General features: G+C 39.5%; 2 protein-coding genes across 2 annotated transcripts in view; one reads left to right on the forward strand and one right to left on the reverse strand.

Annotated features, from left to right (window-relative positions):
* The first annotated feature begins 651 nt into the window (after positions 1 to 651).
* On the forward strand, positions 652 to 17,840 carry LOC121074823 (thiamine transporter 2-like). Its single transcript, XM_040567381.1, has 6 exons — positions 652 to 723; positions 7,631 to 7,783; positions 9,854 to 10,673; positions 12,311 to 12,503; positions 13,024 to 13,165; positions 13,951 to 17,840. Exons 2-6 carry the CDS (start codon positions 7,634 to 7,636, stop codon positions 14,071 to 14,073), a joined length of 1,428 nt encoding a protein of 475 aa, XP_040423315.1. The 5' UTR covers positions 652 to 723; positions 7,631 to 7,633; the 3' UTR covers positions 14,074 to 17,840.
* Positions 17,841 to 17,985: 145 nt separating this feature from the next.
* The window catches only part of AGFG1 (ArfGAP with FG repeats 1), a 36,505-nt gene continuing 26,493 nt past the window's right edge, over positions 17,986 to 27,997 (reverse strand). Inside the window, 8 exon segments of the mRNA XM_040567379.1 lie at positions 17,986 to 18,064; positions 18,420 to 18,511; positions 19,929 to 20,087; positions 23,631 to 23,723; positions 24,019 to 24,098; positions 24,770 to 24,953; positions 26,497 to 26,706; positions 27,662 to 27,733. Coding sequence (XP_040423313.1) covers positions 18,005 to 18,064; positions 18,420 to 18,511; positions 19,929 to 20,087; positions 23,631 to 23,723; positions 24,019 to 24,098; positions 24,770 to 24,953; positions 26,497 to 26,706; positions 27,662 to 27,733 — 950 coding nt within the window. The 3' untranslated portion in view covers positions 17,986 to 18,004.

Raw genomic sequence — 27,997 nt, forward strand, 5'->3', positions numbered from 1 at the left:
AAGCCCAGTCCAAAAACAGCTGAAGGAAACCAAAGCTGCAGAAAGCCTCAGAAGTAGTTATGCTTTTTGTTTGTTTGTTTTTTAGAAACTTTTTTTTATTTTAACTTTTTGTCATTATGAAAAGTGACAGACTAATCCTCTGATGTAATTTCTGGCCAATAAACATTAGGAAGTTTTCTGTGTCCTACCTCCCCACACACCCACACTGAGGACAGTCAGAAAACTGAGCCCAGAGGTCTCGGTGCTATGCCCAGGAAACACCTGTGTCAGCCTAAGTTTTAAAACGTGCTGTTATATTCTTATCCACAAACTGAAGGATACACCTTTAAGAGGTACTCATTAACATAAAAAGGTAATCAAATAATTGCTTTCTTGCCATGTCTTTTTTTTTTTAATTAATCATTACTAAGAACTGTGAGTCTTAATCCTTTATCTTAAAGTTAGAACCACTTGCTGACAAAACCTATAAAGTAGAAGGCTTTCCCTGCACTCTTTATGAGGAAGTTCTGCAAGCAAGAAGAGTTGAGATGAATTATTATTTAGCTCTGTTAACATTTTATCAAGTTCATTTCCTAAGAGTTCTTACTAATAAGACACAAGTTTCTTACTACCTCAAATCCTGAAGGGTGGCTTTTGACATCTCTTCTACAGTACAGGAACCTATCCTAGGAGGAAACTGCACATGAATCCATGAAAGACAGACCACAACCCCAGCTTTGACAGGTAATTTATGACCCTAGAGGTTATTCGGAAGAGTGCAAGCTACTCACTCAGCACATCTGGAAGGAATGTAAGATTTATGCTGATGTCATTGATTAGGCTGAGTTTTAGTATATCTTTATTTGTAAATGATAACATATTGTGATTGACAATAAGAATGTTTGTTCATTATTTTACTACGTTAAGAAGGGAACAAAGGGAGTTGCTCAAACAGTGGTTGAAATGCTGAGACATCCCCCAGAAACAGGATGTCTCGGATACATGGCTAAGTGAACATTGTATAAATAGTAGATTGCTAAACCGATAACCCACTTCCCTGTCTTGAGGACTAACATAACCAAATAGGGATGAGAGAGAGAGAAATGAGGAAAACTACTACTACTGCCTTCATCTGTGCGACCACCAGAGGGACAGAGACGACTCCCCAGCAACAATTGACGCAGCCACGTAGAAGAAAGCCATGTAACCCTGGAAGAGCCTGATGATAAAAGGGGACTGCAAAAGGGGGAAGTTGCACGCCGTTTGGAGGAGCATGGGCTCCCCGGCCGCCCAGCGCTGTTTTGCTTGCTGATCGCTTACTCAATAAACTAATTGACTTAATCCAAATTCTCTCTGACTAAGAGTAATTTATAACAAATTTGGTGCCGTGACTCGGATAAAGGCAATTTGATTGGGAAGACTCATCGAAGGGGGCGCCCTGCTGATTTTGGCGGCCTTCGCCGGAATTATTCCCATTCGAAACCTTTACCGACGAACCCTAAATTTGGGCAGCAAGCAAATAAAGCCAGCAAAACCCCTAGGTAATCTTTGTGCACGAAGGCCGAACGAAGACCCACGGGGTGGGTAAGTACAGGTCGGTGATCCGTTCGGTTGGGGTTGGTAATCCCGGAGTGCGCCTGTGTGAGACGTCCAATTGCAGACGAAGCGAGCGCGGACCCCTCACTAGTGTGGTTCCTACATCCCGCGAGGGACTGGGCCACGACAAGGGGGAAGCGGCTGTGTGTGTGTGTGTGAAGGTGCTCCGGAAGATGGGATAGAAGAAGAGTAGGCCTTCTGGTCCCATGGGTGGGGGAATGCCTAGTGTTAGGTTGCCCCCTATTCCCCCGGAAAGCCCACTGGGGTTAATGATTAAGAATTGGAGCGATTCCCCTTCTAGGCGGGGAAAGAATAAAGTAAAAATGATTCATTATTGTGTTGAAGTCTAGGAAAAACGTAAGAAAAAGAACCGAGAATTGGAGGTCCCAACATCACCACCTCCCTATATCCTGCCCACAGCCCCTCCAGGGCCCTCTAACTCACAGTCCTCAGGGGAATAGGACAGTGAGGCTGATCCAATTATCCAGGCACCAGTAACTAGAAGCCGAACGAGAAGACAAAAATCTGAGGGGGGGGGGGGGGCTTTATCCGTTGAGAGAAATATCTATGGGAGGCGCGCAACCTGAAATGGGATATGTGGCGGTCCCCATAATTCCGGGGATGTCCACGATTTTAAAAAAAGAAATGGGGAATTTATTGGAAGACCCCCTTGGGGTGGCAGAATGAGTAGATCAATTCCTGGGGCCCAACGTGTATACTTGGGAGGAGGTGCAATCTATATTGGGGATTTTATTTACCTCGGAAGAGAGGGGAATGATTAGGAGAGCGGGGATGCGAATCTGGGATCAACAGCACCAACAAGGTCCAGCTGCAGATATTAAATGGCCACTGCTGAGACCTATTGGAATAATCAGAACCCCATACACCACGGCCACATGCAAGATTTAAGAACTATCATTATACAAGGAATTAGGGAATCAGTCCCGAGAGGTCAGAACATCAACAAAGCTTTTAGTGAACAACAGAAAAGGATGAAACCCCGACGGAATGGCTAGAGAGGCTGTGTAAAAGCCTGCAGCTATATTCAGGGGTGGACCCGGGGACTCCTGTGGGAGAGGCCCTGCTGAAAACTCAATTCGTAGCGAAATCCTGGATGGATATTAGGAAGAAATTAGAGAAGATAGAAGATTGGCAGGATCGGGGTTTGGATGAATTGTTAAGAGAAGCGCAGAAGGTGTTTGTTAGAAGGGAAGATGAGAAGGAGAGAAAGCAGGTGCGAATGATGGTGGCAGCGGTCAGGGAAGGACAGAGGAGAATTGAGTATAAAAAGGGGTCTGGAGGGGGTCATCATAGGCCGGTGGGAGAAGACAGACTGACTGACCGAAGACCGAGGGATATGTATGACCTGTTTTTTATTGTAATAAGAAGGGTCACATGAAAAGGGAATGCCGACAGAGGATGGAAGACGAAAGGATGTTTAAGGAAGATTAGGGGTGTTAGGGGCTCTGTTTGCTGGGGACCCAGAAAAAGACTGAGCCCTTGATAAAATTAAAAGTAGGTCCCCAGCGAGAGGAGGTGGAGTTTCTTACAGATACAGGTGCTGAAAAATCTACGGTCCAAGTTCTGCCTCGGGGGTGTAAAATATCGAAGGAGAAGGTACAGGTAATTGGAGCAAAATGGGAACCCTTTGGGGTCCCCGTTATAGAAGAAGTGCTAATTGAGTCACATTCGAAACTGGGAATAGGGTCTTTACTTTTAGTACCTGAGGCAAATTATAATTTGCTAGGTAGGGACTTGATAATAGAATTAGGTATAAGTCTGGAAGTAGTAGATAAGGAATTGAAGGTGAAATTGTGCCCTCTGAGAGTAGAGGATGAGCAAGATATAAATCCGGAAGTTTGGTATACCCCAGAAAGTGTAGGGAGATTAGATATTACACCTTTCAAGGTAACTATAATCAACCCAGGTGTGCCAATACGAATTAAACAATACCCCCTGTCTGAGGAAGGCAGACGAGGGTTAAAACTTGAGATCAAAAGATTGCTACAGCAGGGGTTGTTAGAACCCTGTATGTCCCCCTTTAATACTCCGATTTTGCCAGTGAAGAAAAAAGATGGTAAATATCGATTGATTCACGATTTAAGAGAAATTAATAAGAGAACAGTAACTAGATTTCCAGTGGTAGCCAACCCCCATACCCTGCTAAGTCATTTACATCCAATCGATGGTATAGCGTGATAGACTTGAAGGATGCGTTTTGGGCGTGCCCCTTGGAAGAAAAGAGCAGAGACTATTTTGCTTTCGAATGGGAAGATCCGGATACCCAGCGAAAACAACAATTGCGGTGGACAGTACTTCCCCAGGGGTTTACCGAATCCCCCAATTTATTTGGGCAAGCATTAGAACGAATTCTGCAAGATTATGACAGGGTACCAGGACTAACCTTAGTACAATACGTAGATGATTTACTACTAGCAGAGACGGCTATCCGGATGGCTGAGAGGGGGTGGACGCATGCCAGTCGTGTGAAAGGACCGATCCAGAAAAGCAAATGGAAAGCGGTCGCAGGCCCTGATGACTTAAAGCTCACGTTGAAACGAACCCGGTAAGTATAATTTGACTGTCTATGTATTGTAAAAGAGGGAGTGGGGACCTTGATCGGAGAAAGGTTGCGGTTACAGGGAAAAATCCCCTGAAGAACACTACTGCTGCCGAGAAGAATCTGCACCTTGTAGTTCGCTGCAACCAAACTGACAAGCAAGGCAGAGAGTGAAATGGTGGGGAATTACATGGTCAGGTAAAGAACTCCGAAAGATGGGCCCTAGCCACTTTTTGCGATACATAGTAATAGGTGCTATAGTCTCCACTGTCTCTGGGTCTGCGCACCCTCACAAACCCTTTAAATGGAGCCTGATTAGATGGGAAGATCACCACGTTATTCAGCAGATAACCACTACTGGAGGCCCTAGCTTCAATGTCTCACTATGTGATCTGGTGACGTGGGGTCACGACGGGACAAGCATGTGTTCTAATCAATAGAGTTTTTATTTATGCCCAAGCTCTAACCCCAGAAAAACGTACTGTAATTACCCAAATCAATACTATTGTGCTCACTGGGGATGTGAGACTATTGCCACAGATTGGGAGACTGGTAGAGATAAATACCTAAGGGTAGGATATGGGCCGTCAGGATGTAAACGCCTGAATAATGGTGGGCATACTTTGCAATTAGGTAGAAGGGCTAGCCCAGGCTACTCAGGAAATTGTAGCTTTTTGTATATCAATGTAACTCAACCAGACAATCAAAGATGGGTTCTAGGACAACAGTGGGGAATCAGATTTTATGAAACTGGGGCTGACAGAGGAGACATAGTTTATATAAAAAGGAAGAGACTAAAAGTCCCCAAGTGGTGGGACCTAATCAGGAGTTGTCGGGGAATGTTTTGGGGATTCGGCCTACACAAGCTTTTAGAATATTAATGCCTAATAACCCTGAACCACTGGAGACTGCTAGTAAATCTATGGATTCGGAGTACGAGGCGGGAAATGAGGGGATGACTGGAAATAACACGTGGAGAATCATGAATGCTAGTTATCAATTGTTGAACCAAACAAACCCAGACGTGCCTAGACCTTGCTGGTTATGCCTTGATATAAGGCCCCCATATTACGATGCTATTGGGGATCTGGGAGAGACCACCCGTTCAAATGAAACTGACCCCCCACAATGCAATTGGGGAAGGGACATAGGAATAACGTTGACGCAAGTAACTGGGAATGGCAGGTGTGTAGGTACGGTCCCTAGTAAGAAGCTCCATCTATGTAGTATTATAGAAAATGTTACACAATTAGACAAAGGGGAATGGTTAATACCAGCAAATAACACTAGATGGGTCTGTTCATCGATGGGTGTTACTCCTTGCTTATCACTCAAGCTTTTTAATATATCTAAAGATTTCTGTGTACAGGTAATAATTGTACCAAGAATTCTGTACCATTCTGAGGAATGTGTGTATACACAACACACGGTAGCGGATTATCACTTAAAAAAAAGAGAACCAATCACGGCTGTGACCCTGGCTACGTTGATGATTTTGGGAGGTACCGGGGTGGGTACTGGAGTTGCCTCTTTGGTTAGACAAAGCCAGGAGTTTACCTCCCTACGTGTGGCTGTAGATGAAGATCTAACTCAGATTGAATGATCCACTACTGCCTTAGAAGAGTCTGTAAGGTCATTATCGGAGGTTGTCTTACAAAATCGCAGAGGGATAGATCTGGTATTTTTACAACAAGGCGGACTGTCTGCAGCCTTAAAGGAAGAGTGTTGTGTATATGCAGACCACACTGGAGTAGTAAGAGATATAATGGCAAAACTTAGGGAAGGACCGGAAAAGAGAAAACGAGAAAATGAAGCCAGACAGAATTGGTACGAATCTTGGTTTAATTATTCACCTTGGCTTACAACCTTACTATCAACAATAGCAGGACCTTTACTGATGTTAGTGCTAGGGTTAACCTTTGGACCATGTATTTTTAGTAAGGTAATGGCAATTGTAAAAAGCCGTTTAGAGGCAGCGCATTTGATGCTTATCTGTGCTAAATATGAGCCTGTAAATACAGACGAGGACGCAAAAACTTTAATGCTCAGCCACCAGGCATACATAGAATTAATGAACAAAATAAGCAACTAAAAGAAAAAGGAGGGATTGTGATTGACAATAAGAATGTTTGTTCATTATTTTGCTATGTTAAGAAGGGAACAAAGGGAGTTGCTCAAACAGTGGTTGAAATGCTGAGACATCCCCCAGAAACAGGATGTCTCGGATACATGGCTAAGTGAACATTGTATAAATAGTAGATTGCTAAACCGATAACCCACTTCCCTGTCTTGAGGACTAACATAACCAAATAGGGATGAGAGAGAGAAATGAGGAAAACTACTACTACTGCCTTCATCTGTGCGACCACCAGAGGGACAGAGACGACTCCCCAGCAACAATTGACGCAGCCACGTAGAAGAAAGCCATGTAACCCTGGAAGAGCCTGATGATAAAAGGGGACTGCAAAATGGGGAAGTTGCACACCGTTTGGAGGAGCATGGGCTCCCCGGCCGCCCAGCGCTGTTTTGCTTGCTGATTGCTTACTCAAACTAATTGACTTAATCCAAATTCTCTCTGACTACGAGTAATTTATAACACATATCAAGAATTCAAATACAAATTTAAGGAGTTAAGGATAACACAGGCTACTTTTGTACAAATCATTGTATCTAAGTACAAAGTACAATGATTTACACGAGGAAGATGATAATCAGAGGTGGTCATTTAAAATCAAGTTTTGATGTTAGGGTTGGTTTTTGTAACCTTCCTCTAAGGTCACAGCAATGCTGCCTTTACATCCTATTCATGGTACTTTAGTGTTAAGCAAGTAAAATAAGCTTAAAAGACATAAGTTTCTTTATTTTTGCAGCCAACTACAAAGAGGAAAAGTCTTTTTTTTTCCTTTTAATCACCACTTTTAAAAGTGAAGCCAGAAGCCCTCTAAGTCTAAGGAGGTAGATTCAAGAGGCTGAGAGTTTCTACATCTATGTACTCACTCAAACAACTAGAGTGTAAGAAAGATGAGTATTAAAGTATTTTGAAGAAGCCAAGCTCACAATGGGTTGCAAGCTGGCTGGGGGTTTTTACTGTCTGCAAAAAGTCTTGCACTTCTGTTGTTCCACTTGGCTCCCAGGCAGGAAATCATTAGAAAAATGCCTCCCTGAGCATTCTGAGAATGAGCTCTAATCTGACAGTTTGCCCTCTCATCTATTTAGAAATGAGACTGTAATGGATCTTTATTCTTCCACTACATCTACTTAATTTTAAGTGAGTCAGTAAGAACAACCTTTGATAGACAAGACAGAGATCAGAGTTTACCACCAATGCCCCTTGATCCGAGTTGTTCATTTACAGGCTCTCTGTGATTAGTAGCAAGCGTGGTGAAAGAAGCATTAGCTGAAGTAGCGTTGGTTACAAAGTAAACTTACAAATGAGTTTTTAGCAATTGTGAACAGTATCTTTTTAAATTTCTGATGCACTACGTTTCTACATAGACTATGAATTGCTGGAAAGGAGCCATAGGCAGCAACTGGATTTATCCCACAGTCATCATTTGTGCGAATGGATTTTTTTCCACAATGAGGCCATCAGAATCTTTCCTCACTCCTTACTTAAGTGGACCAGACAAAAACCTAACAATTGAACAGGTAAGCAACTGTTCTCTTAAGTAATAATTAGAACACTTAAAGCAGTAAGCCTCACAGTAATAACTGAATGGGAGAAAAAGTATTCAGTAAGATAGGTATATTTTATCGAGATACCCCTATTTAAGATTGTCCTGGAAAAGGATAAGGATTCTCCTCTTTTGCAAGTTTAAGTTCTGAAGTCCCCACATTCCTGGGCTTTGAAACCATTTTGGTTGTTGTTTAAGAAAATTGATACTTTCAGCAAGATCAGGTCAGACAGTTCCTTCCCCCCAAGAAAAAAAGAAGGAGCAACAATGAGATTTATTGATACTTATTGGGGAATTATACTAACAATGAAAATGAAACAGTGATCAGACATTAGACAACCACGCAGACTTCCACTGATGACCTATTAGATTATTACCTACATTACTAAGCTGTTCTATGCATCCATTAGTCTAGTCTGTGCAAGTCAGATTCACATAATTAAAAATTAAAAAACAACTTATTTTTTAAAAAGCACGTACTGTGTCTGTGTTCTGCTCCTCTGTTCAGCACTGGCTGGTTCAGGTGCACGCTTCATAATAAAAGAGGACATGAATCAAAAGAGAATCATGAATCTAATGGCATAATTAGACAACACAAGCTAGGTACACCCACATAACCACTAGCATGAACATTCATTCCTGATTTGCACTAGTAAAAGTTGAGGCAGAATCTGCCAGCATAGCATGAACCCAATTTTTCCTCTGAAAAAGAGGTTTTGGGTTTTTTTTTTTTTGAAATCAGAAATGAAAGCTTTCTTACACGAAGCATATAAATAACATGATGAAATGCCTTAATTCTCACTTCAGCAACAACCAGCTCAAAAATAAGGACAGTACAGATACTGACTCTTTCAGCTGAACTCTCCAGTCATGAGCTAATTCCCCAAGTTTTAGTCACTTAATTTAAAATGCAGATAACCAAAGGAACCCCCAGAAAGATGCAGTGATCCTGCTGCTCACCAATCATACTGGTTCAGAAAACGATAAACAGCTATTATTGTTCTCTCAGCATTTGAAACAATTCCATTGAAGTCTAACTCTCAAGCCGAGAACAAGCAATCGTGACCTAATAGCCAAGCAGGTCCAGCACTTACTAGGTAAGACCTCCCCAGAACAGACATCTTACAGTCAGAGTTCAGTTGGTGACATGTATCCAGAAGAAACACATACCCTTGCTGCAGCTGTAGCCAAAGCTACCTGGGCAAACACTGAGCTTTAGCGTAGAGTAGTAAACGGCACCTGCCAGCTTGGATAGAGATCACTTTTAGAAAAATACAGGTGTTAGAACGAGTCCAGAGGAGAGCCACAATGATCAAGGGGCTGGAGCACCTCTGCTATGGTGACAGGCTGAGGGAGTTGGGATTGTTCAGCCTGGAGAAGAGAAGGCTCTGAGGAGACCTTACAGTGGCATGCCAGTGCCTAAAGGGGGCTCCAGGAGAGCTGGGGAGGGACTCTGTCAGGGAGTGCAGTGATACAACAAGGGGGAAGGGCTTTAAACTAAAAGAGGGTAGGTTTAGATTAGATACAAGGAGAAATTTTTTTTCTATGGAGGTGGTGAGGCCCTGGCTCAGAGAAGCTGTGGATGCCACATCCCTGCAAGTGCTCAGGGCCAGGCTGGATGGGGCTTTAAGCAACTGGGGGTGGGGTAGGGTTTTGGAATTAGATCATCTTTAAGGTCCCTTCCAACCCAAACTATTCTGATTCTAGGGAAAACAAATAATATATTTCTGGAGCATCTATGCAATTGAAGGCCAACTGAAACTTATTCAAATACTGTTTCATCAAGAATTTAGTTTTCACACAATATTTAAAGATAATGTGTGAAGACAACATAGTAATAACTATATACTAAGTCCAACTCCAGTTCCCCCACCATAAAGAGCACCTTTTTTTTTCTAATCAAGCAAAGAGGAGAGGTAATCAGCAGTATTCAGTGACTCATATGGAAGGTGAAACTAAACAGGCATTAATTTTCAGTTACCACAGGGAATAGTATTTGATGCAAGAAAATGCTTGTGTCAGAGCAAAGTCAATTTCCTTCTAGGTTACCAACCAGATTTTCCCCGTTTGGACATACTCCTACCTCGCACTCCTGCTCCCAGTTTTCCTGATTACAGACTACGTGCGCTACAAGCCCGTCCTCCTCCTCCAGGGCATCAGCTACATCGTCACATGGCTCTTGCTCCTCTTCGCTCACGGCGTGGTGGCCATGCAGGTGATGGAATTCTTCTACGGGATGGTGACAGCCACCGAGGTTGCCTATTACGCCTACATCTACAGCGTTGTCAGCGCCGATCGCTATCAGAGAGTGACGAGCTATTGCAGGAGTATCACCCTTGTTGCGGCCACAGTTGCTGCAGTGCTGGGACAGCTGCTGGTTTCCTTGGCAGACGTATCCTACTTTCATCTCAACGCCATTACCCTCGCTTCTGTGTCCCTGGCATTCCTGTGTTCCTTTCTCCTCCCGATGCCCCAAAAGAGCATGTTCTTCCATAAAAAAGGTGTCTCTGAAACCCTCCCACAACCACAAAAACCTGTGGCTACACTCAGTTCCAACGGGCCATCGAGCTGCCAACAACAGGACAAGGACTGCGCAGCTGCTGACACGGGACCAGCACCACAACAGCAGGCTGAACAGCCCAAGCCCCAGAACCACATGCTCAGAGTACTGGTGCAGCTGAGCAGAGACTTGAGGGATTGCTACAGCTCTAGGAAGCTGCTTTACTGGTCCCTGTGGTGGGCTTTGGCTACAGCAGGCTTCAATCAGATTGTGAATTACATCCAAGTGCTGTGGGATTTCAGAGCCCCCTCTCACAGCTCTGCAGTGTACAACGGAGCTGTTGAAGCAATAGCAACTTTTTTAGGTAAGTAAAAAACCACTAGCAGCTACTTCTAATCTGTCTTGGCTGGTGACATCCTTTCACGATGTCTTCAGCAACTATTTCCCATGAGGATTAAGGTCAATAGTAACAGCTTCCAACACAGAACTCCCATATAAACAGTGTGCAAAGCATCTCTTTACTATACAGCTTTATCCCTGGGGTCTTTAAAATAGTCATATATACACGCACACACAAAATATATAATCTTTTCCTTCTCGGGGCACCTTGTTCCACCAAGAAGTTTTAAGAGTTTTCATTCACAGCTCTGTTTAGTTGATAAATTCAATGCAAAGTAAGCAGTTCAAAAACCTTGTGCAATGCCACCTTGCCTACTCCTCTCCCAAATACATATAAATGAGTTGATACAAAAAGTAAAAAAAATAAAAGATATGTGCCTTAGACAGTCTGTTCTGACAGTGGATGAGCAGTCATTTCAGGATAAGTGATCCTGGATAAACATGTTGTGACCCAACAACATAATGATCCACTGACCCAATAATATCCCTCTTTACCTGTGTGCCTTCTGTTTTGTGGCCACTTCAATGTGCAACTTCGTTTAAATAGCTGTGCAGTACCAATGGAGCCTCATTTCCAAGCTTCCACGCATCTCCTTCATACCAGCAGTCTTATCTTACAAGTAATACAGGGAACTGTCCATCTACTCTGCCTCCCTGCAAGCAGCATGAAGTGCATTTTACTAAAATTACCCCAAAGCTTCAAGACTACTGGTTTGAGCAGCATTCCCAAAAGCTTTCATGCTTTTGCACTGTCTGGAACTTGATACTATTCTGGAGTACAGAAAGCACTCACATTACCAGGAACTTCTGGCTATTGTAGTTACGGACCAAAGGAGGCGGCCTACTATGACTTTTGAATTCTGATGAGGAACACATGCAGCCAGCAAGTCAAGACCACTAGCGTACTATCCTGCCAAAAAGCACATGAGTAGCCAGTACTCACTGCTGTATAACCTGCCTGGACCAGACTTCTTTTGCATTTGAGTTACTAACCTCAGCATAATGTTTCAAAAAGCTTTCATAAACACACAGGAGGCCTCAGTGCTAGAGGAGCACAAAAATTAACCATAGCTGGATAGCATTCTTACAAGTAGTAGAAGGTATTTTTGCTATATGTCATTATCAATAAGGAGTATGACATTTTTCACCAGAAAAACCTTCACTGAAGCTATACTTTCATCAGGTAAAAAAAAAGTACGAAGGAGTGCAACAGACTGTCATTTCATGAAGAGCTTTACATGAAAGAATTAAACTCCCCCAGGCATATTTTAACAGAAAGTGCTTGGTGGGGTTGTTCTCTTAATCATGGTTGTCAAAAACGGCAGAACAACAATATGCCAGGCACTCCTGCCTCCAACCTTAGGCATTAGGCACTTTCTCAGAGTGCTTCATCCTGAGAAAGCTCTGTAAGCAAGAAAAAAGCAAAAACAGAAGACTCCCACAGCACTAACAGAAAATAGAAGCCACGCCAACATCAAAGTCTACTGTGGTCTTAAAAAAAAAAAAAAGTACCAAGAGCTCCTGTAATGATCCATTTACAGAGTAATGCCATGACTCTAGAAGGACAGTAATGTTTGAGTTTTAATTATTTTTCATTTTTAGGTTCAGCAACATCCATGGCAGTTGGATATGTCAAAGTAGACTGGGATCTTTCTGGAGAACTGGCTTTGGGAATGTTCTCCGCAATGGATGCTGGTTCTCTGTTTCTCATGTACTTTACAGACAACATCTGGGCATGTTACGCTGGTTACCTTGTATTTAAGGCATGCTACATGTTCCTTATAACAATAGCAACGTAAGTATAATACACAACTGTTCCAATTAAATTGATTTGAATCAGCAGAAATATCACTTTCACACTCATGAATTTTTACTGGAAGTTTCCACAGAAATAAGATTTTTGAATAGGTCACTATAACAAAATATTATTCCTAGCCTACATAAGACTATACTTAAATGTATGAACGAACCATAAAAATAGCTTATTCCAAGTCAGTAATTACCTTATTCTACATTTAGCTGTCCAATGATTTATGTATGAGACTTCTCTAAATAATCAAATGAACATACACAGGTCATTTAGCAAAATTATCTGAAGTAAGAGAAGATGCACAATAATGTGGCAAAAGTGAAATAACAAAAAATAGATCTCTGTCAAAATGAAGACATTAAAAATGTAACGATCAAAAGTAAAGAAGCTTTATCCTATGAAGACTCCACTGTGAGCATGAAATCATTCCCAAACTTCCTCCCTGAAGTTGCAAGCACTCAAGTTCTCCAGAGCTCAGTTAACCTGGCTGTATATTCGTTTTCAGGTTCCAGATTGCTGTCAACCTAAGTATGGAGCGTTATGCATTGATGTTTGGCTTCAACAACTTTGTTGCACTGGTGATCCAGACAATTTTGACTGTTATTGTAGTAGACCCAAAAGGTCTAGGACTGGATATCAGCACCCAGGTAAGCTACATTACTCATACTACTCTCACGTTCCCTGCTCTCCTCCAGAAGAGGGTTCTATTCAAAGTTTAGCCTCTGGGGAGGTATTAGGGGATGGGTTAGCTTAGGACACTTACTTGAAAACAGTTTCATTTGAAGTGAACTGGCAGTAGCTACTAGAGCCCACTTGTCCTCTAATCTTGTCAACGTTGCATTTCTGTAGTAATCTTAAGAACATATTTCATAGAGCAGAAGGGAGAACCATCACCTGTTACTCAGTTTCTTCTTATTTAAAGGCTTACTATTAACAAGTTTATTGTAAAAATACACTAAACAGAAGCAAGCTGAAAGGTAATCTATGGGTCTTTATTACTACAGAAATTCGAAGTTATGTAGTTTCATTGGATGCACTTTGAAGTTACTTTAATTCTGAAAATTAACTCATCTCATGTTCCCAGACAGCTTTAGAGTTTAAGCACACATACTGAATACCATCCAAGTCTCTAGCTGTCATCTTTCCAGATAAGTGCCAGAAAGTGCTTGCCAGCTGTCCTCCTCCCTTACTGAGGTAGGGAGGGCAAGCAAGTAATAGGATATTCTCTCCACCCCCCCCCTTTTATGATTACAGTCTTTCTACCAGATGAAGTCAAGCAGCCAGACTTCAAGCCATTTCAAGAGGGGATTGTTCTGGGAACATGGGTGGCAGGGAAGGGAAGAAGTCAGTGTAGGGACACCCCTTATGTTATTTAACAGCAAATACAGTTCTTGATTCTTCCTCCCCTCTTCTCTCCATCCCCATCTCCCAGTTTCTCATTTATGGCAGCTACTTTGCATTCATAGCTGGAATTTTCCTGACCAGAAGCATATACATCATTATCTCCATCAAATGCAGAAATGCCAGCGTGGCTCATGAACCTATTGATCATTAAGGGGAAAGAGATGAAAAGAATGGTTGCAAGCAACAATGCAGAAGGCTGCATCATCCGAACAACTAATTAGCGAAAACAATGCTCAATCAATCAAGACTGGTCAATGACGGAAAAGGCTGTTTATGAGCCTTCAGCACAAAGAGCTTTGTAAACAGCATGATGCATTTTTTCCCAGTTCTCTTCACCAACAGTTCTAATCCCAGACAATCCTCAAACACTTTTCTATTTCAACTCAAATTTAGTTATGCAGTCCTGACACCAAAACTTGTGTTAATGCTCAATGAGCACAATAGGAGGCAATTTCATACAGATGCCTGAACCTCACAACAGAAGAGCTTACAGAATACAACCTTTGAACTTTTCACTTCTACTGAGTATTTTAATTAAAGGCAATTTACCATTAAATATAAGACTTTCAAACATGCCCGTAGAACCTAAAGAAGTAATTGCCCCATAGCAGCAGGATGACCTGTAGGAAAGTTTACCACCAAAACTTTTTGGTGACTTGCACTTTTTCAACTGGAAGTTGACATGCATTTTTAAAGCAAGTTAATGCAAGTAGCATCTAACCACCCCCCCCTCCCCAAAATGCTACCTCAGTAGGTTCAGAGGGATTACTACATTCTCACAAATGACCAAATGCTGTAACTTATCTGTGGAGGCAAATTTTTTTTAAGCCAGCCACAGGGAGAATTCAATTTCTATACAAGGCAGTCATACTTAAATAAGAACGCTTAAAATTCTAGATATAACTAAAGCTAATCAGACTTTCAACTGTGTTCAATAATGGCCACTTTGGAGTCATTTATATCAGCAGCAATTTTCATTATGTTCCTCTACCACAAGGTACAGGTTAGTCAAGAGAGAATTGCTGTTTTCTGCTTTTTAGCTCACAATAAAAATCATAATTCCTTTTAAAACATAACTTTTTAAAACTTCTTGAGCTTACCTTTATGCCCCAGTAATTTCTCCCTCCAACAGAGGAGAACATTTGCATCATATTTATGGCTCTCTTTCAGGATTCAAACCAAATTTGGTCCTTTTCAAACTAACCTGTATCGATATTTGTTTCAATGCAGCGCTTGGGAAGTATGCAACCATTAAATTAATAACTAAACCGCAGTACCTAGGCATCCATCTGCCTTGCAGAGTTCATGATGTACCTCCTCCAGCATCATCTTAAACATATGGTAACTGATATATCAGGATTAAAAGTATTACTCCAGAAGCTCACCAAATTAATTTCTGTAAAAGAGGGATAAAGTTATCAAGTAAAATGCTTTGACATTAAAGCAAAAGAAGATACCTAGAAGTTAATGGGAGTATAGCTTTTTGGCAACTATGACAGTCATGTGAACAACTGCATGAACAACTGTAGAAAATTTTAAGACAAGACACGATTTCTAATCATGGGAGAAATATTTATTCATTTTGTACTTATAGCTTTTATAAAAAAGTCAAGGCAGCTATGGTGTCAGTTTCTGTTCAATATGAAGGAGATTCAAGACAATACAAGATCTTCAGCCACTTGTCTAGAGTTTGATGAAGTTAGCAAACATACACTAAACTGGTGTGGTTGGGTATAAAGTAAGAATTGGCAGCCTTTTATGCATTCAAGCTAGTAATGGAAAAATAAGACATTCTGCTATTTCTGCAGCATAATTTAAATATGCAGCCTTGCATATTTAAATGAATTCCAGTATCTTTTAGCAGTAAACAGCTTCATTTAGGTCAGAACAACTTGTCCAAAGCCTAGCTTATATCAATTTAGAAATTAAGGGAGCACAGGATTGTTCCCCTTCCACAGCGTGGTCTTCATCTCACTGAAGAGACATTCAGTTCTCTGCAATAAGTATATTTAAGTGTTCCACAAATCCTTCTAAACCCTTGAAGATTCCCATTCTTTACTGTATTCCTGTGTCATTATTCCAAAACAGATGTCAACAATAGAGAAATACAGCTATTTATATTATACTGGTGAGGGCATCACTAACACCCTGAAAAAAAGTGTAGTTGCTGGGGGTTTGCCTAAGAATTCCCCAAAGGGTCTCAGGAATTAAAACATACACTGCTCCACATCCAGCAGTCCTAGTCAGAATGACAAGCAAGACTCCAAGTCTCTTTAACTTTAAATACATCAACAGGACAGAACAGACCTTTAAGTGCAGAACACTACTAGAAGCAATCTGTTACATCTGCCTGTCCTTTGGGATCTCCAAAGCTTCAGAAGAAGTTAACATATGGAAAACACCATTCCCCACAGGTAGACAACGTGAGTCAGCAGCCCTAGCATAAGAGTATAAATACAAGCAATGATCAAGCCTTTCAGCTCCCCTGGAAATAAGCAGATCTAGCGTTCAGGCAGGCAGTTACAAATAAAGTTTCTTACCTTCAGGAATTCTCCCATTTGTCTCAAACTGGCTTCCACATCATTTTCTCAAATATCCGTAATAAACTGATCCCATTTATTCCTGTTATTCCTGTTATTTTGAAAACTGTTAGATCTTTATTCTTCAACTGGCCAGAAGCTTGAAGTCCTTGTATTCAATGTTTACATTAATTGCTTAGCTCTGGTGTTACACTTGAACTTAAGCCAAATTAAGTGTTTAAAACCCACCACTGACTACTTTGATGAACGTACTCTTGTTGCAACTTTCCTATTAAGGATTAGACAAGCCACACATTTACTCCTCTACAGATGCTATTCTAGTATGACAGGAAATATTCCAGTAAATAAAAATAAATTAACATTCCACAGGTCTTACTAATATATGTGCATTTTTAATAAAATGAGCACTAGTCCATTTGTTGTACCTTGGGCTGCTATTACACATACTGTTCTGCTCACAACTACGTCATGGTCAAAGACTCCATCATTAGCTACCCACAATTATATCTTTTAGCAGTTAGCCTTTTTTCAAGTCACTACCAGTGACTTTCAGTGTCCTTCATTATACAGCTATCCTGTCAGAGTAACTCAGCTCAAGTTTCCTGTTAGACAAGTCACTTGAGCTAGAACAGCAGGTTTAATCACAAGGTCAAAATGTAACTAAAACTGAGGGATATGAAAATTAAGCTTAAATCACCTTTGAGCATATCACTTTTGGTAACTCATTTGTGTGAGAGATTCACAGTATGAACATTCTAACCCAATAAAGTGTTATTGCACAGAAATAAAGCTACACAATTTTTTTCCTAATATTTATTTTTTTCACCTGCAAACTGTAGCAAAACATGATCAGCTTTATTATGCAGACAGGTATCCCTCTAACATTAGAGATTTAGGCATGTATAAATAGAAGAGCTCTTAGGAAAGGAAACAAACCTTCAATTTAACATCATGACTTCCAATACCAATGGTTAAAATGATGTAGCTCATTCATTCCAAGAGATACAACAGCACCTTAAAGTGGCTGATCTATTTCCCAGTAACATTTTCCACATAACAATGTGTTAAAGTTACAAATACTGATATGCACAAATAGCTATTTTCTAAGAAAAATATGTACAGTACTGCAGCATAATGAATGTGGTATCTGCAATAACTTATTAGCCAATTTTAATATACATGATACCGCTACTTTTTACCTGCCAGTTCACAGGTTCAAGGATGTTACCACAGCCCTCTGTTTTGCACGTTATTACCTGGGGAGAGGTGTGTGTGTGTGTGTGGAGGGGAGGGGGTGTCGATTTTCTTTGTTTGGGGGGGGGGGGGGGGGGGGGGGGCGGGTGTTGTTTTTTGTTGTTGTTTTTTGTGTTTTTGTGTGTGTTTTTTTCCCCCCAAAGGTACACAAAGCAGGCTTTTATTTTAACTTCTTAAAGACTTCTTTTTTGTTTAAAGCTAATATCAGTGAAACAAGACAACAGTGCAAGAGGCGCAGAGATGTTATGTGACCACATAAGAGTTCTTTTGGGTAAAGTGTCTATAAGGCTATAAGAAAGGGTTGGTTGATGAGCTTCCTGTTGGGAATTGTCCTGTTGGTGCACCAGCCTGGGAGAAAATGAAAGAATAACACATTTAAGTTTTTTTCTGTATCACAAATTATACATGCAGTGTATATAAAATGGTAAACAACTTTTTAGGATATTTATTTTACATTACAGTTTTTTGTTTGTGTTTTTCTCTGAAGTTATACTGTTGTAAGAGCATGGTATATAAATACCTCTATTTAAATTTGAGCAGCCTTACAAATGCCATGTCATCATTATATTGAATTGCATTTAGGAGATTTGCATGCTGCCTTCCCTTATTTGAAGCAAAAAAAATCACGCAGCTCTATAATTGTTACAGATTATGTCTCTTCAGACATACAGAAGTTATTAATATCATGCAACAACTCACTTACCATAAAAGGGTTACTAGATACTCCAACAGCTGCAACTTGTCCAAAAGGAGTTACTACAGGCTTTGCCTGTCCAAATGCAGCAAAACCTGCTCCTTCAAGAGATAACAGTGAAAACATTAATATTAATAACCAGTCTTCATAGAGTTCTTTGCTGCAGCTCCAAAACAAAAGCAAGTGGAAGCTTGGACTGCACCAATCAGCAGGACTTATAATACTACTCTGTTTATGTAGGGTAAGAACTTTTAAACACAAAGCTTTCACTTAACAGTTCAATCTATTTATACTAGGACTTCTTGCAGACAAATCTTGTTTCACTTCAAGAAACATTATATGTATTAGCAAGATCAGTTCCCAATTCAAGCATGCAGTCTGTCTCTCCTCCCCCTCCCAGCAGAGTAGCCTGAATGCAGAAATAATTTGTAGACTAAAAGTCTTAAGTTCAGGAAGAATTTTGAATGTTCCAGCTGAAAAGCAATGAAAACAATAAGAAAATCAGAACCAACTTTGGCTCAGAGCTGGCCTCTGTTCACAAATTTGGAAAGCCAAGCTCTTAAGATCATTCTCATCTAGAAGCTACTGCCTCACACTTCAGCTATACAATCACATGAACACAGTCTGCCTCAGTGCGCAGTCAAATGGATAGAATGAAGCAGATAAAGAAGTGATGCATCTTCAGAGCTCTAAAAAATTTAGTTAAATAACAGCCATGTAAATTATACACGTGTCTGCAACAAAATTTACACTTAGGTAGGTGACAAGCCTAAACTATAGCTGCCTATGTTTCCTCTACAACACTGCTTCAATAGATTACTGTTTTTCTATTAATGTCATCATTGACAGTGCACTCTTAAGATGATACTTGACAACATGACTACTTCAAATATATTAGTTATTGCATCTTAGAGCTAAAGTCCAGGAGCACTGTGCTGCAGAGCTCTGGAGAACTGATTATAAAAGCTTAACATGACACACATGAATATCTAAAAGCTAAGTTTCTTAACAGTAGAAAATTTGTAAAAATGTACAGTAAGACAACATCATGTATGTACATGTAAAAAACATAGCTGAGCTTTTTATTTTCAACTGTTCATAACTACTCAATTCTCAACTTCTACATGTGCTTTTTTTCAATGTTTATATTATCATACAAATTTTGGGAGAAAGTACACTCTGATTTTCTCATGTCTGCTTTCTGAAAGTTAGAGAAAGCATTATCTGATGCAGACACTCCCAAATGAAGACAAAACAATCCTTGCGTGTAAACCTTTTAGGCCTTTGAACATTTACAGTTTCGGTATCAAATTATGGTGAAGTTTGTTACGTCACTGCACACAGTCAAGCCTGAAAGCTCAACTACAGAGCCAAAACTGTTGTGTGATAGGAACCTCTCACCAATATAATTAGAAAGCTCATACAGAAATAAATATACACCCATTATTGCTGACAGAGTCAAATCATTTTCTCCACGTTTCTGATTTAAACAAGATTATCTAAAGGATGTAGACCTACCATTTGGCTGCTGACCAAAAGCAGTCTGTTGGGGGAAAGCTGCCTGGGTCGGGAATGTGGGCTGCTGGAAGTTGCCACTAAAACTAGTAGGAAGACTATAGGAGGCAGGAGTTCCAAATCCTGCAGGCATGCTCATGGATGCAGTACCAAATGTTGCTGCTGGTAGGCAAAAAACAGCATTAAGTTATGAAAAAAAGTGATCTCTTACAAATAAGACATTACCATAAAGCCATGTTAAGGGTCTCTTAATGCCTCAGTGACCACGCAAAAGTTACGTTTAAATCCTACAGCCACTGAACTGATTCGTTACCTTGGATCACCAGAAACGAGGTGCTTAACTTACTTCTGCACTTTAAAAAAAAACTAAATAATTTAAAATGTGCTTGATCCAGCACATTCAGATATACTTTCTGGAAAGGACTCTTCCATATTCTTGACATCAAATATTTTGCCTGAGGTTTTTCTGGTAAAAGTCTGCACACACCAGAAGCAAGCACTTTCAGGCAGCATAAGCCCCTCTTTTTCTCTACTGAGAAAAGCATGGCAGTATCTTCCTACATTACAAGCTGCATTACAGTAAGTTACAAGTAAAAAAATCATAAGGGATACATGCATCCCTCTCACAATCCCATCCTATGCATCTCTTTAAAGGAAATTCTCATCATCATGCACATTAATTTGCACACAGTTCCTAGTGCAAACCCTCTTACTGTTGAGGTAAGACTTAAAACAAACAAATCAAACAAAATCTTTTCATCTGATTCTCTGCTGAAACATTTCAAGTAAAGAACATACAGCACATATGCAATTCTACATGCCTCCAGCAAAAACAGGAGCACATCGAGTGGTATGTATACTCTCGATGTACACAAGATGCAGTAACAAAACCATTATTCAGTGTTTTGGGAGTTATTCTTGTAGGGAGAAGAATATAGAAGGCTTTTTGGTACAAATACAGACACCAAGCATTTTCTTCTAGTTCAACTTAGACAGAACTGTTCTTTTGAGCTGCCAGATGTTAGATTTTATACAAACCCAACAATAAAAATCCTTGTATTTAACAAATATAGCTTAAATCATCAGTTGAAAAGTTTACCCCCAAAGTACTCAAGGGCAAGACATTATACACACAAACCGCTGACAAAGTACACACAAAACTAATGTACTAACATAGTTTTAAGTTAAAATTAGCAAAGCAGCTACTCATCAGGAAGACTTGCTAGAACAAACAAAAGCACAACAAATTGAGTAACAACTTGGGATATCCCAAAAAGCAAACTACTATTAGCACAAGCTACAGGAGTCACTCAACTTGTTAGCATTCTATTGTGTCCATGGAGGATACAAATAATGGTTTTGTTTTAGTTGCTTAATGCATTTCTAAGCTCCTCTCTCCCTTTGCCCAGTTGCCAGATACCCATACCCACTCCATTTTTAAAACATGGAAAGTCTTCTGAAATTCTACGTGCAGAGAACCAGATAGCTGCCAATAAGCTTTTACAAGCAAGAACAATTAGCCACAAGAAACTTGATACCAAATGTGGCCACCTACCAAAGTGAGCGTGAGGAAATATGTGAGAGTGCATTGCTCCCGAGAGGCCTTATGGAAGCCACAAAGAGACCAGACAATGTCAAATCATTTATACGCATTTGAACAGTAATCTCTTAGATAACTTTATAAATATACTCACACACACGTAGCAAACCATTCAGCCACAGCACAACCAGTGATATATTACATTAAGAAAGTCATTAAAAATAAATGCTACAAACCAGACCTCTCTAGTAATAAATAGAGTCCGTGCAGAAAGGAAGTTTAGCATGGAAAGGACAAGCTACAAGTTTGTAACTTACACTGAAATCGGTTGGGTATTATCATTACCTACAGTCACATTCCCTTATCTAGTAGATAATACTATAGCTGAAAGTGTTAGAAACTCTGCGAGCCAAGAAAAGCAGTTTAGAAGATGGAAGGATAGAGCTGCCACGTTCAAATAAATTTATCTGAAGTGCATTAATCCAGTTATCTTTCATATGTTGCCATTGGGAGGAGGGACATATTGAAGTAACTTCCTTCATAGTCCGAGAATGCTGCTTCTAAAGGCTACAAGTTCTTAAAGATGATCCAAGATAGCACAGTTAATGATAAGTGATAAAATGAGGTAAAATTATTGTATAGCTGAACTTACTTCCTTCATTAAATAGCTGAATATCTCAAAAGGAAGTTAAAACAAAATTCATTTTAGCAGAGGATGTGAATCGGATCAATTCAATTTTAACTCAGCCTAACCAGTTTCATTCAGCCTACCTAGAACTCTGAACAAAGCACAACTCTGTTAAGATGCATACATCAGCAGATCTAAGTCTGTGGAAGCCCAATTAGCAGATAAAAGTGCCCAAGTTTAGCAGAGTCTTTGTAGAGGAAAACTAGTACGATATGGGATTAATTTAAATCCAAAGATCAATGCTTTAAAGAATTTTTTTAAATAAGAAAGCGATTGATTTTTTTTGTGAATGAATTATAATTCTATAGAATCCTGCCCCAGAAAATTAATATAAGTCATGAGCGTACAGATTGTATTTAAACATACATTTTCTTATCTATACAAGGGAATAAAATAAAGGACATCAATTCACCTGCTGTTTCAACCTATGCATTCATTTAAATCAATTACTGATTCTGTCAACGTGACCATTTTCATATTAGTCTGAATGAAGTGGCTTTCTGTGCTTCTTGAAACCAAGTTTTATTTCTAATACAGTTCAGTATCAGCATATAGGCTTTGTATGGCTTACGTAAATTTCAGGTAAAGCTAGATCTTAGATCTTCCAGCTTGTTGCAAAGTTCAAGTTTTTTAAAATAGACTTTAATGAAGTATACTCCAGGATGTTTTTTTCCAAACCCACCCCAAAAATTTCTATAAAATATGCAACATTAACTTGACATTCTTTCCTGTATTAATTTTAACTGGATCCTAAATAATTCTAAATTTAGGATTTTGAAATCTAAAGCTTCAGTTTTTCTGCTCTACTGCATAAATAGTTATTTGTCCCAATCTAGGCACATTTTGAAATAATATTCCACTGTCTGTCCCTTCCATGTTAATCCACTTCATGTTCTTTAGATAAGGCACTGAATAGGTGAACTTGCAAAAAGCTAACAGTCCAGAACTTCACCTTTCCTGGTTTTAACTCCAGCTCTGACAACCTCAGTTTTGAGGGCTTTCAGGATTTGGAACAAAAGAAAGAAAAAAGCCAAGTGTATCAGCTTGGCAGAAAGGCTTTCAAGATCCCTGACTTCAGGGCAACCTGCTGTGAAGCATGCTTCAAAGCTAAAAAGTTATAATCTTGCACAGTACTCAAGCTATTCAATAGCCTACGTATTACCAGATAGGTAGTATTAAAACATCTTAACTGATCATTTTGACTTTTTTCACGGCCACACAGTCTGTAATTCTAGGACTGGACCAGAAACAGAAAGCTAGTGTCCTCAACCCAACAAAAATATCGTAACACCACACAAAGAAAGCAAAGGTAAGCTATTCATAAATATCATACTCTACACTGAACACACACACACACACCCCTAGAGACAGGTAACACAGAAAGCCTTTAAGAAAAATTACACAGCCATGAACAAAGAATCAATGCAAGCCCTGAAGAGTTTCACAAACACAGGGTTGCTTTTTCGTTTTTCCTAACCTGTTGTTCCTCGGCTATTGGTCTGGAATGGATTTGTTGAAGGTGCCACTGGGGCAACAGGGGCAGCTACAAATGGATTTGTGGAAGGTGTTGCTGAAAGATTAAAAACATTGTATTTGATAAAGTCTTAAAAATAGCCAGTCTGACTCACATTAGGTTTATAATACCTTTAGATAGAGATATATAAGTATCTATAAAATTGCTTGGAAATTTAGTAATCAATAACGAAATACTTAATTTGAAATGCAACACATGCACAGACAATAGTACTTTTTTGGTGTCCCTTAGTAACTTCATTATCAGCAGTGTCACAGTATAGCACTATCAACTAAAAATTAGTAAGTTGCTTGCTTACAGTCCATGAAAGGTGTTAGTAACACTTACATACCTCCAAATGGAGCAGGCACGCTTGAAGATGCAGGTTGTGTCTGTGCAGTAGCAGCCACAGGTACTGTTCCAAAAGCATTACTGAAAATAATTCATACATTCAGGACAGTCAGAATTGCTTGTTTAACAATTAAATACAACTTACATTTATTGTCAGCATATAAAAAAAGAAAAAGGAATGCTTACACACAGTTTGCAATGTGCATTATAATTCAATGATGCCAGCGTCAGAGATAACTACTGCTGAGCAATGAAAAGTCCTCTCCACCAACAGTAAGAGAAAGAATATTAAACAGAGGCCGTAAGTATAAGGTTGCAAAGCAAAAGCTTTAGGGGGCACTTTAATACCAGGCAGTGTTATAACAGACATTTAGTGTTTATTACCCTAATGATCTAGAAAAATTGGTAATGTTTACATCAAAAATATTAGAATAACATTTTGCTAGGGATGCTGCTATGATTCTTGTTACGTATGCAAATATTCTGTACATGAAAGCGTTACCATCTAACAGGTTCAGCACGTAACAACTAGAAAGGTGCACAGAGCATTCTGCTGACAGTCTTATATCATCATACAGTACTAGTATTACTTAAAACAAAGGATGCAGTTTCAATAGTGCTTCTAAACACATCTAACATTTCCTCCATTTTTGATAAAATTGTAAACAAGTTTATGAAACAACTTTGAGCTACTTTTCCGCATATTGTTTAAGTCGATGAAGAAAGTCACAATTATGTCTAACAAAAAGTACCTGCTGACATTACTGGTGGAAGTATATGCATTACTAGAGGTTGCTGTGGAGCTGAACACGCTGTCTAATTCTGCTAGAGCTGCATACTTGTCTGAAGATGCACTTGACTGATTTGGGGCTGACAAAGCAGGACCTCCTGATGCTGACACTACTGTACTGAAGCCACTTCCTTGCTCACTACCACCTAGAAAAAGAGAATACAGATTACAAAAGATTAAGGTTTCACTTTCTGCCCTGCTAATGTTGAGTACTAACGTACAGATTTCATTTTCAGACTTAAACTCAGTACAAACTATGGCATACAGAAGCGACATGCTTCTTCTCTAGATATTCTGCAGTTCCAAGGAGCGTCCAGTTTCCCTGAAAAGACTCAATACTACTGTCATCTTCAACTAGAAGATGAAACATTATTTGAAGGTGTGCTTTTTGTTACAGAACAAAGCTCTACATTATACACCAACACAAGTTTTCACTTACCGCTTGCAAAGAAAAGTTAGACTTTCTTCTCAAGATTAATACAACTTTATATCTCCTGAATATACATTTCCAAACTCTGAAAGAGATGCTGATGCTAATTCACTTTCTACAGAGAAAATCGACTCAAAGGACTATTCTTACAGCACCAAGTGATTCCACAAGATCTCACAAAGTTTGAACAATGATAAAAGAAAGCTGAAGATGCAGAAACGGAACAACAAAATACAGTCTTTCTGTACATCAACAGAAGTAACAATCTCTTAAGAACAGATATTAGCAGATAAGTAGGACGAAAAAGTATGACACCTGGGCATCTTTTACCAAAGGGACAAGCTTCAGTAAACCTCCTTTGCTCCTCACAGCCAGTGGAGCTTTCTACTAGAAGAGGTGACCTTTGTTTGATCTCTACACCTTATCTGTAGTCCTTCAAAAAGTTTGCTAAGCCATGGAGGCAGTGTCTTGACTGAATGCAGTCTTGGGTAGGCTAGCATTGAATTCAGAGTGAAGCTGAATTTTGCACCTGTGCTGAAAAAAAAACTCTAGTTTTGTCAGAACTGGTGTTCACTGCCAATGAACTTTGACCAAAACCAAGCAAAAACCTTGAGGTGCCTACACATTTGTGAAAAAGACCAAAGCAGCCACATATTGTATTAGGCCACATCGTTTGGCAGCTGATGTAACTTTAGTGTTCCAGCAACATAAAGAATAAAACTGATCTGTACAGTAGTGAAATTCAAGCTGCTTTTTAGACAGCACTTCTTTAGTATACACACAAAACACATTTTATTGGAAGAATATCAATGCTACTAACTTATAAAAAATAAAGCAAAATCTTTTTGTGGCAGGGAGGTAGGACAGTTACTCTGGCAGTTCTTTGCAACAACTGCAGCTCTCCACTCGCGAGCCTTCACCATAGCTTTTTATATAAATATAAAAAACTTAAATATATTTATATGTATTTGAATGTGTATATATGTGCATTGCTGTATGACTCATTAGATATTTAGACAGTTATTCATCTTGATATCAAGTAGATTCCTAAAAAGCAGTCTTCTGATGACATCCTTTTGGAGTAAGGCCTTAAAAAATCTCAAGCTTTAATGTCTTACACATTAAGGATATATTGAAGTGAAATTCAACTTATAATTTAAAGAAGAGACATTCTGAAATAGTTACTAACTTGACAGGCACAGCCATCCTTGTGGTAAGTACACACACATTATAAGCATGTCAAAAATAAAATTAGTTACCTTGCCCTGCACTGAAGATATTATCTAAATTAGCCAGAGCCGCATATTTGTCTGCTGACTGAAGATTTGGTTTATTCACTGCAGCTTTACTGGCTCCAGTTGCTGTTGCGTTGCTCTGAGAAGCATTGAAGGCTCCAAAGTCAGCACTGGAGGATTTGGGGAAGTTATCAAAGTGAGCAAAGTTAGCATTCACTGATCCAGCACTTCCACCTGTAACAAAAGTTAAATGTGATCGATACTTTATTTAGCTTTGAAGCATCTCCAATATTAAATGATGGTACAATAATCCCACCTCTCTGCAGTTACCTGAGGCAACAAGTTCCCCCTGCCCCATCCCACAGGTATAAGATCCTTTCCCGTATCCTTCAAACTTAAGTTGGGCCAACAGGAAAAAAAGAAATTGTCTTTTTCAGTCTGCAGATCAGGGACAAAAGCTTCACCAGATTAAACCAGTCATAATTTGATCTTTCAAATCTTTCAGATCTATGTGCTACCCATCAGCTGTTAAAGCAATTTCAGGAATATTTTGCTAGAGTAACAAATATTTGTCTGAACCTTTAATGTTCAGAATATTGCAGCTTCATTTTCTGTCATGTATCTAATGAACTACTTGAATTCACTTAATGGTATGATATACTTGACCATTTCAGATGTCAGTCATCATTCCAGGCAAAAATGAAGCAGCCTAGAAGTCCAAAAGTAGAATGATTCTACGTCAAAGTTTAGAGAGTTTTGTCCTCTCTTCTCAGATTTTTAGACTAAATCCAATCAGAAAAAGGGTTGGGATAGAGAATATGCAAAACAGCTGTTTTTATACCGAGTTTCTACTTACATCAGATATACATAAATCAATTTGAAAAAATCTAGCTTAGGTCCACATTAACTGAACTTATGTTTCAATACAAAACCATGAGCTTCCATCTCTCCACCATCCAGACAATTTTATTAATATAGACAGGTCATGTACTTAAATTTAAATGAATTACTCCATTATGTGTATCACACTCTACAACAACTGGTTGAAGACTCCACTCATACTCTAAAACCAAAACGTTTTAATAGCTTAATCAATGAAGTTAAAACATATGCAACAGTAGAAATGACGATGCTATACTACAATGGCATAAAATGAAGCAAGCTGAGTTTTCCACTGTGTGGAACTTACTGTGTACAGCCTGAAGAGGAAAAGCTGAAGTAAATTCACCAAAACTGCAGCTAGATGAAAGCGTTCTGAACGCTGGACAGCCAGAAATTGTGTGAGGGTTAAAGTTAACATAAGAGGGGAGAAAGAAAATTTGAAAAAAAGTTTAAAACGACACCACACTCAAAAGAAAAAAAAGGAAAAGAAAGTCAGTCAGCCAAAGATCTAGACAAACAGCAAGTGTAAACTCAAGCAAAAGTTTTAAAGCATGATCAAATTAAAGGAAAGCAAAAATAAATCTTAGCAATAGGCTCTACACATGAAGTCACATGAACATACACAAAGTATGTGCACCTATTA

Source organism: Cygnus olor, chromosome 9 (genome assembly GCF_009769625.2).
Source record: "Cygnus olor isolate bCygOlo1 chromosome 9, bCygOlo1.pri.v2, whole genome shotgun sequence".
In the NCBI taxonomy this organism is placed as follows: domain Eukaryota; kingdom Metazoa; phylum Chordata; class Aves; order Anseriformes; family Anatidae; genus Cygnus; species Cygnus olor.